Below are 14,197 nucleotides of genomic sequence, written 5' to 3'. Positions count from 1 at the left end.
ACAGATGTCACACCATAGGCATAAGTGTTAATTGCATTTTAAGATGATGATCTTTCTTGGCAAATTGGATCAGTGATGTGCCAGCAAGGACCTAAGCAATCACTCTCAGAAGAATACAGATCCAAACCCTAATGCATTTCATAATATATTATGTAGCAAATATAAAGTCTGTTAAAACACGTTATTAAAGTCACTGAGGCTTCTAATTTCAGGGCACTTAAATGCAGTCACAGCAGCAGGAATGGCAGCACATAAAACCTGATGGCATCTTCCAATCAAGGGCTTAAAGAAAGCCCAGCCTTAAAAGGGATAAGTAAGTTATTGCATAGATCTTTTATTCTCCAAATTAAAAAGAGAGGAGCAAATGAGTGCTGTGGAAATGCAGGCCATCACTTACCATATCATGGTCTGAAACAGGCCCAAAACTGGTGACGAAGATGTCAGTCTTCACTTCAGTTACACGCTCTGATGAAGCAGGAAATTAGGACAGTGAGTGTCTATAAACAGCCTTCATTAGATCTAACCACTACCAATTTTCACAATAAATACAGAAATTATCGGCTTTGATTAGCCATTCTGAAATTGGTCTGCAATACAATCCTGAGAATTTACTGTAGAAGTAATTTCACAGTCAATATTGTCAGCAATGGTTTTTTTTTTTTACAGTTTTTCCACAGAACTTTTGAGGTGCAGCAGCTGCAGTGGAAACAATTCCACTGTTGTGGAAATCTTTTCATTCTTTGACTGATAAACCTTCTTGTCTGACACTGTAACCCGTGCTGAATATTGTACACAGTACTCTACTATCTCATTGGGTTTCTGGGCAAGCTAAAATAAGGTCTGTAATAATTAACCCTGGGTTTGTGAGTTATGTATTTTGTATGGAGACCAAGAGCACAGAAGAAAGAGAGAGAATACATTATGGTGTGCACAAACATGAATATACTTGATTGCTATGAGTTAGAAATGGCTGTACTACCCCTCACTTCAACAAACAAAAAGGAGTTAAACTTTTCCAAATAAACATTAGCTAAGCTTCCCTTCTGGAATCGTCCGTGTAAGTGTTTTCAGAAAGAGAGCTCTTCAGTCCTATAGGCCTAAATTATAGGTTAATACAAATAATACTTCAGAAATCTGTAGCATGCACATAACACAGATCATATGCATATGCTGCATCATGAAGCTGGACCCCTGCATGGTTTCCAGGATATCCATTCTCCCCATGGCACAGTGACATTGGATATTTCAGAAGAAACCAGTGATTTTAGTGGTCACAAGTGCTGAGATGCCTTAACTGGTGGTGATCTCAAGAAAGAGGTCAAACATCTGGCTTCTCCAGATGGACTGGCAAAAGACCTTGTGAGAAACACCCAGGCTTAACTTTCCCCCTTCCTCCCCTCTCCCTCCACACACACACACACAGGATCAGTCACTTCTGAGCGTGCTGGTGTTTTCTAGGGCACACAAAGCAAATATTCCCAGAATGCAAATATCACAATAACCCTGTTGAATTAAATATAGCTGCAGGAGTAACACCACCTGGAGGCAGGAATCCAGGCAGTGTTGAGTGCAGCTAACCCCATCAGCTTCCCAAAATTATGGTGATTTAAGTCTGAATACTTTTACTATTGTGCTCCACAAGCCAGCAAAAGGGGTTTTGGTAGAATTTTCAAACATGGAACAAGTGATAACATTTCTGGAATAACTTTCAAAAATAAGTAAATTGAGCAATCTGGAATATTAAAGTGATCCTAAAGAAAGCACTATAGTAAATGTATAGTAGGCAGACATGCAGCAGACAAAATTTTTCCTTAGACTAAGACATATATATGTATAGCTATTTGTACAATTTTATTTAAATAGTGCAAAATAATAATGAAATTGTTGCAAAATAATAATGGATTTAATGAAAAATTTAACAGAACCATCTGATTTCAGAAGACTTTGGATTGTTTATATACAATTTGTTCCATCTGACAAGAAAATTCAGACTGAAGGGAAGAAAAAAAAACCTCAGGATTAAGCACCCAGTTAGAATAAACGTTTCTGTATCTGTGCAAAAGGTCTAATGAGAATCCGTGTTCCACAACTGCTCTTTCAGATCTTTCACTTTCATTCAAAAAACTGTGCAACTTCTAAAGATATAAAAATGGAAACAGTATCCTATAAATATTTAGTATAGATACAATAAAATATGTCCTTTTGTGAGACAGCAAAAATCAAAAAGTAATATTAGATTTGATTCTACTGTTGGTCTAGGAATGCAGTTGATGAACCATTTTCTGTTAATAAATTAATGCAAAAATTAGGTGGTATCAAAAGTAATCTTCAGGACTCTTTAAAATGATGATATTTCCAATGTATTATTCAAAATCAAGGAAAGTAAAATACTGTCATGTGGCTGAACTGCTTTATATTATTTTTATTCTATATATCTGTCACTGAGAGGTGTACAAAATACAGTGACTACTGAGAAAAGCACTGGATAGGGTGACATTTCCTTTTTAGGTGTCCAGTTGAATTAATATGTGACCTCATAGTTATTTACAAACTTCAATTGACTTAAAATAAATTTCAGTATTTTCTTGACATCTAATTGTCTCTGGACTTAGAGAAGCTCATGGTGAGAATTTGACTTTCTGGAGCTGAAAGAGCCATATGGTTGTTCAGATCTTACTTGGCTTGGGAGGAAAGGATTCTGTCCTTCAGCCCATCACTGTCACCAAGGTCAGGAGACTCTGGTCATGTGGGAAACAGAGGGCAGAAAAAGGACAGGGAGGTTCCACAGGGTCCAGTAAAACACTGCTGAAGGGACTCCAGCTACCCAGTCACCTTTCCTTAGGACTGAGAAACTGCTACCATCCTGAAATCTATCAGCCTTTCACTTACTGAAAAGTGAATCTCAAATAGCTTTTAAAGATCTTTCATCCTTGTTCCTCACTCCTCTTGTCCTCTTTCCTCTGAGGCACTTTGGGAGAGAGAAGATTCTAGAAGCTCTTCAAACACAAAAGGATGGTGAGTCCCTTAAGGGTCCCAGCTCTGAGCAAGGTTCTATTTAATATAATTCAGCTGGTTTGCCTGCACAAACACAGAATATGCTCTTTGAATCAGCAGCATGTCATGTGTGCTATCCTCAATTCTGGCTTTGGGAGACATGTAGTCATGGAAGAGAGGCTGAGGCTTAAGGAAACCACTTGAGGACACAAAATGGAATCTTAAGTCTTTTGCACTAAGAAGGAAGATTTCCAAGGGAGTGAAAAAATAAGTGATGCTTTTTATTTCTGTATAATGTTGAAAATAATTTAAGTGGCATATAAATCACATGAAAATTAGAAAATTCAGATTGTGAACTCAGAAGAGATTATGTTACCTTTTGCAGTGCACCTCATCCCCTCACATGCAGATAAACCAATGTACAGACCACCAATTATTTCTCCTTTGGTGTGTGCCTCACTTTCAAGACCAATGAAAAAGGGTGTATCAAAGCACAGAAACAGATCACTCACTCCAAAGCCATATGGAAGTTTGGAAATTTTTGTTTACTGTTTCACTAATTAGATGATTCAGCTGTGCTTAGTTAAGGGCTTCAGAAGTTCTGAGTCACTCCTGCACAGGACATGTGTTTACTGATACAGTCGAGCTATGTATATTTAGAATCAAGGTTACCCATGTTCAATTTGCATCTTGATTACCATGGGAAGGCTCAAATTGTGCTTCAAATGCTCAGAATGCATTTTTCAGGAACCACAAATCCTGAGCTGTATTCAAAACCTTCACAGTATCCCTGAGAAGTGGAGAAAAGTCTGTCATTGACCAAACCAGGCTCAGGTCAGGAGCTGATTGGATTGCTGAAGAGAAATCCAGCAGCTCTCAAGATGCATAACTGTGCCTGCTGACTATGACATCTGTCTCATGAACAGGAGTAACTAATGTAGGGATATCTGTGGAACAGGTAACAATTTCAGTAAAAAGCCCTAGGGAAATTAATAATGGCTTACTGGTTTGACTATAAGGCAACCACAGGGTCGAAGTAGCTACTGAGCAGCAAAAAAGCAGCTGAGCAGCACACCCCACCACTGGGGAACACAGCTTTGGGCAACTGACCCAGGTACAGCTAGGAAAGCACCAGTCAACCTCAACTGCTGTAATTTTTCTGTTTACAAACAACGTGTGTTGCTAATGATGCTAGACTAGTGTAAACTCAAAATTAGTAACAATAAATATTTTGATTTAAACTCCCAGGGATCTCATTATTGCTAGAATTGCGACTGGATTATAAATTGAGAACAAAATAAGAAATACAGATTTATTTTAACAGCAGGAAATAAGCCTATTTATCAGGAGAGACCATACATGAAATATTTCTCTTTATGATCTGCCAGTATTTGAGCACAAGGTTTATTTGAATTGCACATTTTGGTGGTTTAAGTTAATTCTATTTTTTGGTAATGCACTTGTTCCTGTATGTCTCGTGTCTGTTTGTGCTATAATTATTTATATGGAGGAGACATTTCCTCTGGCTTTGAGTGAAAGAAATTGTGACACCTGTACAATGTACACTTAGATTAATCAGCCCAGCTGTGTCCTGTGAGGTATTTTGGTCGAAGAACCCCAACAAATGCACCCAAGGGAATTTTGTGCTGCTACGTTAGTAAGAGCAGAGACCAAAAGGGAGAAGAGTGAGCTGTCCTGTGATCAGCACTGCAGTCTCTGCTGAGGTTACTGGGACCTGCACATGCCAATTAACAGCTCAAAGCTGTTCACATCCTACCTACCTCCCCACTCGTGTATTAAAATCTATTTTCCTAGGATTTTCTAAGGTTTTTTACAATTGGCCTTACTTTAATCTGGTCGAGTGGAAAAAAAGACCAAAATCAGCCTCTTCAATTTTAACTGTAGCATCTGGTCCTTCTTTACTTACAGAATAATGTGTAGGGGTGAGGTGTTTTCATTTAGAGTAGAATCATTTAATTTTAACTTTTGATTATGCATAGAAACAAACCCCTTATTTTCCCTAAACTGTACATTAGCTCAGATATGTTAAAATCCAAACATTTCCACTGGGACCTCAATAACCAAGAGGAAATTTATATGTTTAATGTTCTCATACAACTGAAACTTAAAATATAATTCCCATAATATTGTGAGGTTCATTTCCCTAACCCTCCCACTCTGTGGAAGTAATGAATTGCCTGAGATTGACTGACATTCCACTTAAGGACAGCCCCACTCAATCTTGATAAACATCACACAGCAGACATCAACAAATATCTTTTACTGACAGCATAAAATAAGTATAATTCTGTTCAATACTCAAGTTGATAATCTACTTGGGGTGAGCTACTGGGCATTCAACCCAATAGTAAAACCAAATTTAATTCAGGAAGATTCTGGTCTGTCAAATCAAAGTCACTGTTGTTTGTTCTGTATTAACCTTTCTACTACAAAATCCCTTTCAAAGGGATAAGCCACATTTACCTTTATTCTGATGTAAAAGGTCCTAGAGTGTGTGGTGTCCTTTAGTTTTAGGGAGATGAAATGAAAATGGTGAAAGTCTTAGAAAATCTGTGGCTGCCCCTGATTTCATGTTAATGAATCTCGTCACCAAATACAATCTGCTCTAAGCAAGTCTTCCCTGTCTCCACTGTGGCACTTCAAACCTGCTGTGGGATCATGTCTATGCCCCACATGAAGACAGCCCTGAACAAAAGGGAATGGCATTTCATTTCTCCAGGTACCTGAGGAACTTATTTTCCCACCCTTTTTCATTGTTCTTCAATATTTTAACTCCCACTCTCGACACAATGCACTACTAGGAGAGATCACTACACGCTGAAGTGAATTTTGCTTCTTATTTCTGTTTGATCTTTTGGTTTTTTCAGGACTGTGTATCCGAATAGAAATCAACATCTTTATTATTTAGGCCATTTTTGATCACTTCTAGTTCTACAGTCCAGGCAGTTTCCACAGAAAATTGTGCCATTACCTCAGTGCTTCCCTCGGGTTTTTCTCCTGAATCTCTGACACGAGTTCCTCTTTCCAGCTTCAATGTGTTACTCTCTGCAAATCCTCCTCCTTGCTTTTTGCAAATGATTATCCTCTCATAGAGTCAATAGGTGTCCTCTAGTATCATTCACAACATTTTTACATCCATTTTGGAAGTTCTGTTTTCCATGCATAAATAACTAAATGTAACTATTTGTTCATGTTTATGGATGGGTATAACAGATGCTATTTCCTAGCAGAGTCTGCCTAAGTGACTAAGCCTCCATATGATAGAGGCAAAATAAGTAAATAACATAATTTATATCGATAATTATTGATAAGAAGTGCAAATGTGCTAATGCATAACATGGTGTTGCATGCTCTTTTAAAAAAGAATCAGATTAATTTTATCAATGATGCCATTTTTTGAAAAACAGACATATTCAATCACTATAAATTTTTCCCTGTGGGTCACCAGCTGCACTGTATAATATTCTGGTTAATGAATAATAATTCTTTCTTTCTCTCTTTCCCCCTTGTTTAATGGCAAACTGCTCAGAGGTTCTCATTTAACTTCAGATATGGCCTTCTTGGGTTGTCTGATGATAATTTCCATTCCCATACTCTTGTTGAAGCATATATGATTTTAAGGTTCCCTTTTGAAGTAATACCTCAAGAGAAGATGCAAAAAAAGGCAAGGGCAGAGTTAATTGTAATCTAGTACTTAATTCTGTGCATGCTCAAAGAGTGATTCAAAATTCAACACCTCTAAATCTTTCATAATCTTAATGCTCCACCTTTTACCCTGGCTTTCCCATGAACACATGGAATAGCTGCTACAATGAATCTTTGCAATTAGATTTTTCCAGAAGGTTGTTCTTGGCTTCATGGTGTCTCATCGGCTGCACCAGAGCACTTCTACCAAACAGTAAAACTGCTCACCACACTAACAGGATGTTTGCAAACCTGGGATTGAGAAATATCATTGTGTTTGTTTCAAAAAGGATTAATTTACTCCTCTGAATAAGTAGAACCAAGATCAAGATCAAATCCCTTTCACAATTCATTACAATTTTTTAGTAACTAAAAGTAGCTTTTCATCTCTGAATTCTTCATTCATACACATAATGGCAAGGAAGGAAAAACAAATAACCTTACTGAAGGAACTATCATCTACCTTTTATTCTATAGGTGAGAAAGAGAGAAATGGGTTTATTTTCTGTTTCTGTGGGTGTACAGATTTGAAAACCTGCACTACAGGAGGAGAGGTCATACTGGGATAACCAGAATTTTCTGCAATGTGCCCTTTCCTGTAAGACAGAGTAACTGCACCAGGCATTGTTTTACCTCAGCTGCTGCTTCTCAGAAGGCATAGAAGGAATAGAATAGAAAGTTTTGGATGATGGGAAGAGTGCTATAGTGCACTCAGTGATACAGAGGTGTACACTGTGCCTAACAGCATGAAATTTATCAGCAGAACATATAGGGAGGGTCTCTGGCCTCTTAATAAATTTTCTGATGGCTACATCACAGCTGAAATGGAAGGAATGAGTTTTGTAGCTAATTCTATATATCTAAAAATATTGTTACATTGGTAGATTGTTTAACTTTTGCCTCAGAGTGGATAAAAATTGTGTTCTGATCAAAATATTTAACAAGGAGCCATCACTGATGGTGGGAAGAAAAATGAAACCACTGCTTTTCCATGCATTTTAAAACTTCCAGTATCAAGTCATGCTATGATGGAAGGCTACTGAACTTCCAACTCCAAAACCCATGCTGTATTTTATATATTGATTTAGATTTGTCACTGAATATTTTTATGCATGGAACATATCAGAATACATTTCCCCATTATACCGAGAATCCAACTTAGCTGTCAAAATTGAGTCATCCTGAGGTTCTTCACTCAGATTTAGATACCTTAGAAAGAAGATTTGAAGATGTGAATTTCCACATTCCTATGCACACCCTTTATTATAAGTTGCTACCAGGATTGAAAACATCAGCCTAGGTATTTGTCCCTAGTTTTTAAAATCTATAATTTTTATCTTTTCAATAATGCCTTATTCAATACTCAAAAGTTTATCTGCTTCTTACTGTACTTGATTTCAAACATTAATTTACTGCTCACAATTTAATCAGATGTGGGATTTTTTTTTTAAAGCCATGGTACTCTTATTTCTAGTGTTCAAAGCTGACAAACATAAGAGAGAAATTTACCGAACTGACACAATGAAAATAGAGTACACTGTGCAGAAGGAGAAATGTTAATTTAAGGTTCTTGGTTACAGGTAGGAACAGGCAACACAATTCAAAAAAAAGGAAGGATGCACAGAATATTTAAATTTCTCTAACCCTGAGTTAGATAACCTGCTCCAATCCTTCCTTGCCTCCATCCCATATTTCCTGTCATTCATTGTTGCTTTCAAAAGCCATACACAATTTCCTTCCTGTTAGGAGTAAGTTTTAACTGGACCAGATGATTCTTTCTTGAGTACACCTTTGAAGTCTGCATTCAGAAACATATACATGAAACAGACATAGGAGCTGATCCTGATATGCTTAGTTCTCTAAACTGCAATCCAGAGAGTGAGAGAAAATCCTTTTCCTGCACCTCCCTTTGTTTTCCCTTCTAGTATATGTTAAAAACATCATAATAGCTACAAAACTCATATAAGAAATCATCATATGCTCAGATTTTTCTTGTAGACATGTACCACACTAAGTTTACAGTCTCATTTATTTATTGCCTTCTGTACTTTATTTACTGTGACAGAGTAGCTGACTGAACTCCACAGTTCCATTAACCAAAGAATAAAGGAACATTTATCTACCCTAGGTCAAGGGTTCACAAGAAAGCAGGCAATAATACCGGTAGATAAAAGTAAAAAATGACTCTTATTTTGTTGTCTGTTACCTGAAATTGCACACAAAGATTTATACACCAGTACATTTTTAAATGTGACAATTAATACTTTTTAATCAGAATTTTATCTTTAGCCATTTCTCAAAATCAGTGAAGTCAATTTATTGAAGAGCCTGACCCACAATTCAAGAACAGTTGCAGGGTGGTAGCCTCCAACCACAGAATAACCTTACTCCTAATTACTTTCCATTTCATCCACAGGAGATGATAGAAGAATTCATAATGTAATACCCCCTTATATTGCAGCTCCTCTGGGAGTGAGGAAAACACTCTGAACTGGATTTTGTAGGGTGGGTTGCTCTGATTTATTTTATCTGAAGAGTCCAAAAGGAAAACAAAAAAAGGATATCTGAAAGAAGTAAAGCCAACCTTTCCATGCACTGGAAAAAATAGATTTGTGCTTGTCCATTTAGAATTTCCATGTTTGTGAACAGTAAGCTTTTAAGACCCAATTTTGGGACCATGTCACAGTAGAACAAATCAAAGAATGAACACAGAGATGTTGATGAAGACCAGGTTCTGTAACAATGCTTTTATAAAGACATAATTGCTGTGTGGTTTTATGCCTTTCTCTGGATTCAGCACCAAGAGAAGAAAGACATTTTTATCAAACTGTGAAGAAAAAATGTTACAGAAACAAATCCTTACATATCTAAGTAGCAAAAACAATTTAAAAAATTTCTCTGAGATAGTCTACTAGGATAGATTGATACTTTCATTTTTAAAAAAACAAATCCTCATGAAAATAGTGATAGATACATGAGGCCTATTTAGGCCTCATTCATCAACTTGTCATTTGTCAGGTCACAGGTTGTATTTTTATCTTCTATTCTTTACACATTCAAAGTTTTATTACCCATTCAGAGGTCATCTTGAATTGTGAACCACTTTCTTCTTTGGGGTATGTGTCTGAGAAAACCAAGTATGCAAAAGACAAGGAAGGCATGGCTTTTGGGGAAAAAAGCTATATATCAGCATAACTTTATGTGCATATATATACAGAATTAAAACAAGTATATTGTGGAAAAAAATGATAATGCTCTAACTGACTTTTCCTCTAGCATGTAACGTTAAAAATCATAATACAACACACCTCCCAGTCCTGGTCTCAAGCGGTTGTCGTAGCCATCCAGAAGTCGATCCAATATTCTGGTGAACACTGTGGTGTTGTCTTTAAGCTCATCTTGGGATGAGGTTTGTCCATAGCTGAAATGCACAACAGTTAACACTGAAAAATAGTAATCCACCAATAACCTTAGAAAAGAGTAATTCCAAAATCCATTTAATCTCACTCATACAGGCTTATGGTCCCATAACCTCCTTCGTATAACGAGATTGCAGTGCTTTGTAGAGTTCTTGCATGGTTATATTTTCTTCCTCAATTGTAAGATTTTAAAATCATAAAAAATCAGTGCCCTTCCATAAATGGTGAACAAACAGATTGCCAGTTCCTTAATGTTTCTCTCATTACTCTTTAATGTTTATAATGTGCTAATATGTGTTTTCCTCAGGAAAACGCTCATTTGTCAGCAAAGAGTAATGTGTTTAATTCATAATAGCTCTAAATGGTTTGCATACAAAGAAAGATACAGTAATTTAGAACACTGACAAGCACTGACAAAAATAGAGATATCTTCTTTTTAAATACAGAAGTAGATTGAGTGAGTGTACGTTTTCATAGATCGAGATGTAATTTTGCTTTTATTTCTCTTTTTCCTGTAGCAGTTAGATTTGGAGGAATATCTCCATCTTTGCCTTTCAAATACGTAACAAAACCATCTGTTGATATGAAAATCTCTTGTGTCCATAAAGCTTCCCTTATAGATCCCTATGCATATCTCTAACTCAGTCAAAGGTCCTGAAATTTTACTTGAAGGAGGATAAAATTAAAGCTCTTTGAACTCAGCTACCAAAATCTTACTTCCATCAATAGAAATCAGAATGAAATCCTTAGGCTTAATGGTTTCTGTCTGCTGTAAATGACACCAGAATCAACCTTTTTCTTAAATCTGAGACCTTTACCTAATACCCTGTCACAGATGATTCCCTTAATCATAGATTACACTTGTCTTAAATCCTAACCCAGCAGGTTTTTCATTCACTGCTGGGAACACTTCCATTACAACCACGTAGAGTCATCAGGGATAAAAGCAGAAGTGCTACATTTCAAAACATCATTTTATTGCACACATTACTGCTGAACTGGAGAAACAGTGCAGCACCAAACCCTTTCCTTAGGATCAGGTCCAGTGACAGAAGTGACTCTTCCACTGGCCAGTCTGTTTTCTGTTTGGGGCATGTGATTCTTGGTGCCCTGCCAGCCCTTCCTGCTCCAACCACTAAAGACCTCTCAGGAGGAATATGATACACAAAAGGATCAGGTTCTTTTAAAATACCTATGAGATGTTTTTTCTGGAAGCTGCATCAGTCAGACATCCTTTGGGTATCCCACACTTGGGTTCCACTTGGATCAAATACAGAGGGAAGGAGGAAGGATACCCTGTACATAGGTACCCTGGAAATGATTCCAAGTTTGTTTTGCAGAACAGGTTTGAGTATTCAATACTACAAATTTAGATCAGTTTCAGGACTGACATCCACAGAAGTCTTAATAATTTTTGGTTTATTTTCATAGGGTGGGATGTTTTAATGCATATAAATCATTATTTCTAATGAAAAGGCAAAATACCTAATTGTTCTTTAAAACAAGTATTAATTTCTTCTAATCATATCATACAACTTCATTTATTAAAAAAATGGGTTGATTTATATTTATTGATCATGCCTACAATTGAATTTTAAGTCATAGACGGTATCTTTTATGCTTCCTCTATGTTACCAAATAGCAAGTTCTCCTGCTGTCTCTAGCAAGCATTTTATCTTTTAAAGGATCTTTCCTCACACACCTTCCCCAGAATTTCAACACACGACCTTTATTGACTGAAATTTTATATTAACACTCATTGTAAGGAAAAAAGCTGCTCTTCATACACATCTCAAGGATAGGAGAAGGTCATCAGTATTAAGGTGGAAAAAGGATACAAAACCACTTCAGAAATGTTAATGGTAAATAAATGAGGATGTTTGTGTGGAGGCAGCAGGAAGATGGGCTGCAGGCAGTGCAGGTGTGCCCCACTCCCACGTGGAAGTCCCATTTCTCAGTGCCCTCACCTGTTCTTCCCACCATCTTAGCCCAGGTAAAAAGCACCATGAGGTTTAACTGACAGGGGCACAACAGGAAGATTCTGAGCATTTGTGCATGGATGGAGTAGGCTGTAACTCCAGAGGAATTGTGGTTTTTCATTCAAAACACACACATTAAAATAGTCTTATTGCTGGGCTTTTATATGATAACAAGAGGGACATGGGAAGACTGTCTTTCTGTAAAAAGGACACCTTATCTAATTTATCACTTGTTTTTTATCATAAAGCACTAACAGCACTCCAGAGGGAAAGCAAGGCAACTGACAATGACAAAATGGCTTTAAACCCAGATCTACTTGGTGTAAGGTGTGTACATTTTGAAGGAAAAATTACTGCATGCAATTGTGTTTTCACATTAAAGCCCAGTCTCATAAAAACCTGTGCACGGACTCCATCTACAGGTCATTATATTCCTGACACACCATTGGATTCTTAAACTCTGGTCCAATGTGTTTTAATTCTCACATTAACAATGCACATGCACCCATTACAGCTACAACAAATATATGTTCACAGATATATTTGGAAATATCTGCAGAATAAATGTGTTTTCACAAAATTCTCTAGCTAGGTCAGATGAAGCACTTCAGGAATACTTCAAATCTTAGTATATTATAAAAATAAAAGGTTTTTTTCTAAAAGATTATTTGACACAGCAGCTGTTATATAAACATCCACTCTCTATTTTTTTTTAAGGAAATGCTTGTGCAGATGAACCTTTGTCCATTACCACTCCACAAAAATTTAAAATCTTCAAGGCAGTTAGAAAAAAAGTTCCTCTAGAACTGTGAATGCATAAGAAGACACTGTGGAGATCAAGGCACAAATAGATCTTTTAGAGATCACTATTGACAATAGAAATATTCTACTGCTTTCTGGTCATTAGGTAACATCATTGACAAGCACACTAATGTTTTTTATAATACAAAAATACATCTGAGAGTCTTCTTAAATGTCTTCACTGAATTTTGAATTGCAGGTAGCACTTCAAGCATATTCCAAACTGCTTTATAGTCTCTGCTAATAGTTTGATGAGGTGTTGTATGGTTACAGATTTTTCTTAATACTAACATTATTTTTAGATTATGATTGTACCAAATATTCCACAAATACTCAGTGCAGAATGGTCTTTCAAACATAATTGTCATGGGCTTTGAGCTTACAAATTCTTCTTCATGCAAGCAGTCTCCCCTCAGCAGGAAGGTCTACTTCAGATTTTCCATACAACTGCTAAGTGAGCACACAGTCCTGACTGACAAAGTTAAATTATGCCTCTGCTTGCAGGCACAATAAAGTTACTGAAAGCACTTAAATGAGATTAAAAATAACCCTCTATTATACTTTTTTCCCTCCTCTGAAAAAACTTGTATTTCTAAGTAATCATTATATAAGAACAGAAAGAAAACTGCACAGGTGTTTAAAGGGTAGATGAGTTTCAATTTGTTTTCAGAAAGCTCTTGCTTATTCTCTTCACCATATTGAAGAAAAAAGTTTCATGCAAACAAATTGTAGTTTTCTTTAAACTTCATTTAGATTAGTCCCACTTATGTGGGACTTGAACAGGGATTACCTTCCCCCAATACACTCCGTGGTAGTACAGCCCGTGCAGTATTTGTCTTACGCTGCTACTCTAAATTAAAGGCTCCTAAAATATGTTGGTGCACATAAAAAATTCCTCCCCACCTTCTTTCAGTCAGTGCATTCAGGAGGAGGCTCCAGGCCCAGAGGCAGTCACAAAGGACCAGGAATCTCTTCATGGTGGACTCTGGAACTAGAAGGAAAATAACCATTAACATCCTTCACATTAAAACAGGTATTAGGTAAAAAAATCTGACATTGGAAACTTCTGTACAATAATTTGATGTCAGGCAATGACCTCACAACAGGAGAGCTGATGCCTTTCTGAATAATGGTGCATGGCCTTGGCTGTTCTCCTGGTTACCTTTTACCCACAGACCCACAGACCGAGGATGGGGTTTATTTTGTGGTAAGGGTCTATTCTTTATGCATTACTCTTGAACTTTAGCAAAAACTATTACAAGCAAAAGCTGCTGTCCCCAGACTCTGTGGCAATTCTTA

At 36.9% G+C, this 14,197-nt stretch overlaps 1 protein-coding gene across 1 annotated transcript in view; it reads right to left on the bottom strand.

Annotated features, from left to right (window-relative positions):
• GABRA1 (gamma-aminobutyric acid type A receptor subunit alpha1) overlaps positions 1–13,889 on the bottom strand; it is a 36,450-nt gene extending 22,561 nt beyond the window's left edge. Inside the window, exons 1-3 of the mRNA XM_059860256.1 lie at positions 13,802–13,889; positions 10,008–10,120; positions 398–465 (exon numbers count right to left, since the gene is read on the bottom strand). Coding sequence (XP_059716239.1) covers positions 398–465; positions 10,008–10,120; positions 13,802–13,875 — 255 coding nt within the window. The 5' untranslated portion in view covers positions 13,876–13,889. The remainder of the gene's footprint in view (positions 1–397; positions 466–10,007; positions 10,121–13,801) is intronic.
• Positions 13,890–14,197: the final 308 nt, after the last annotated feature.

The sequence above is a fragment of the Haemorhous mexicanus genome, chromosome 15 (genome assembly GCF_027477595.1).
Source record: "Haemorhous mexicanus isolate bHaeMex1 chromosome 15, bHaeMex1.pri, whole genome shotgun sequence".
Taxonomy (NCBI): domain Eukaryota; kingdom Metazoa; phylum Chordata; class Aves; order Passeriformes; family Fringillidae; genus Haemorhous; species Haemorhous mexicanus.
The sequence above is the reverse complement of the archived record's forward strand: the minus strand, read 5'-3'. Positions and strand labels throughout refer to the sequence as shown.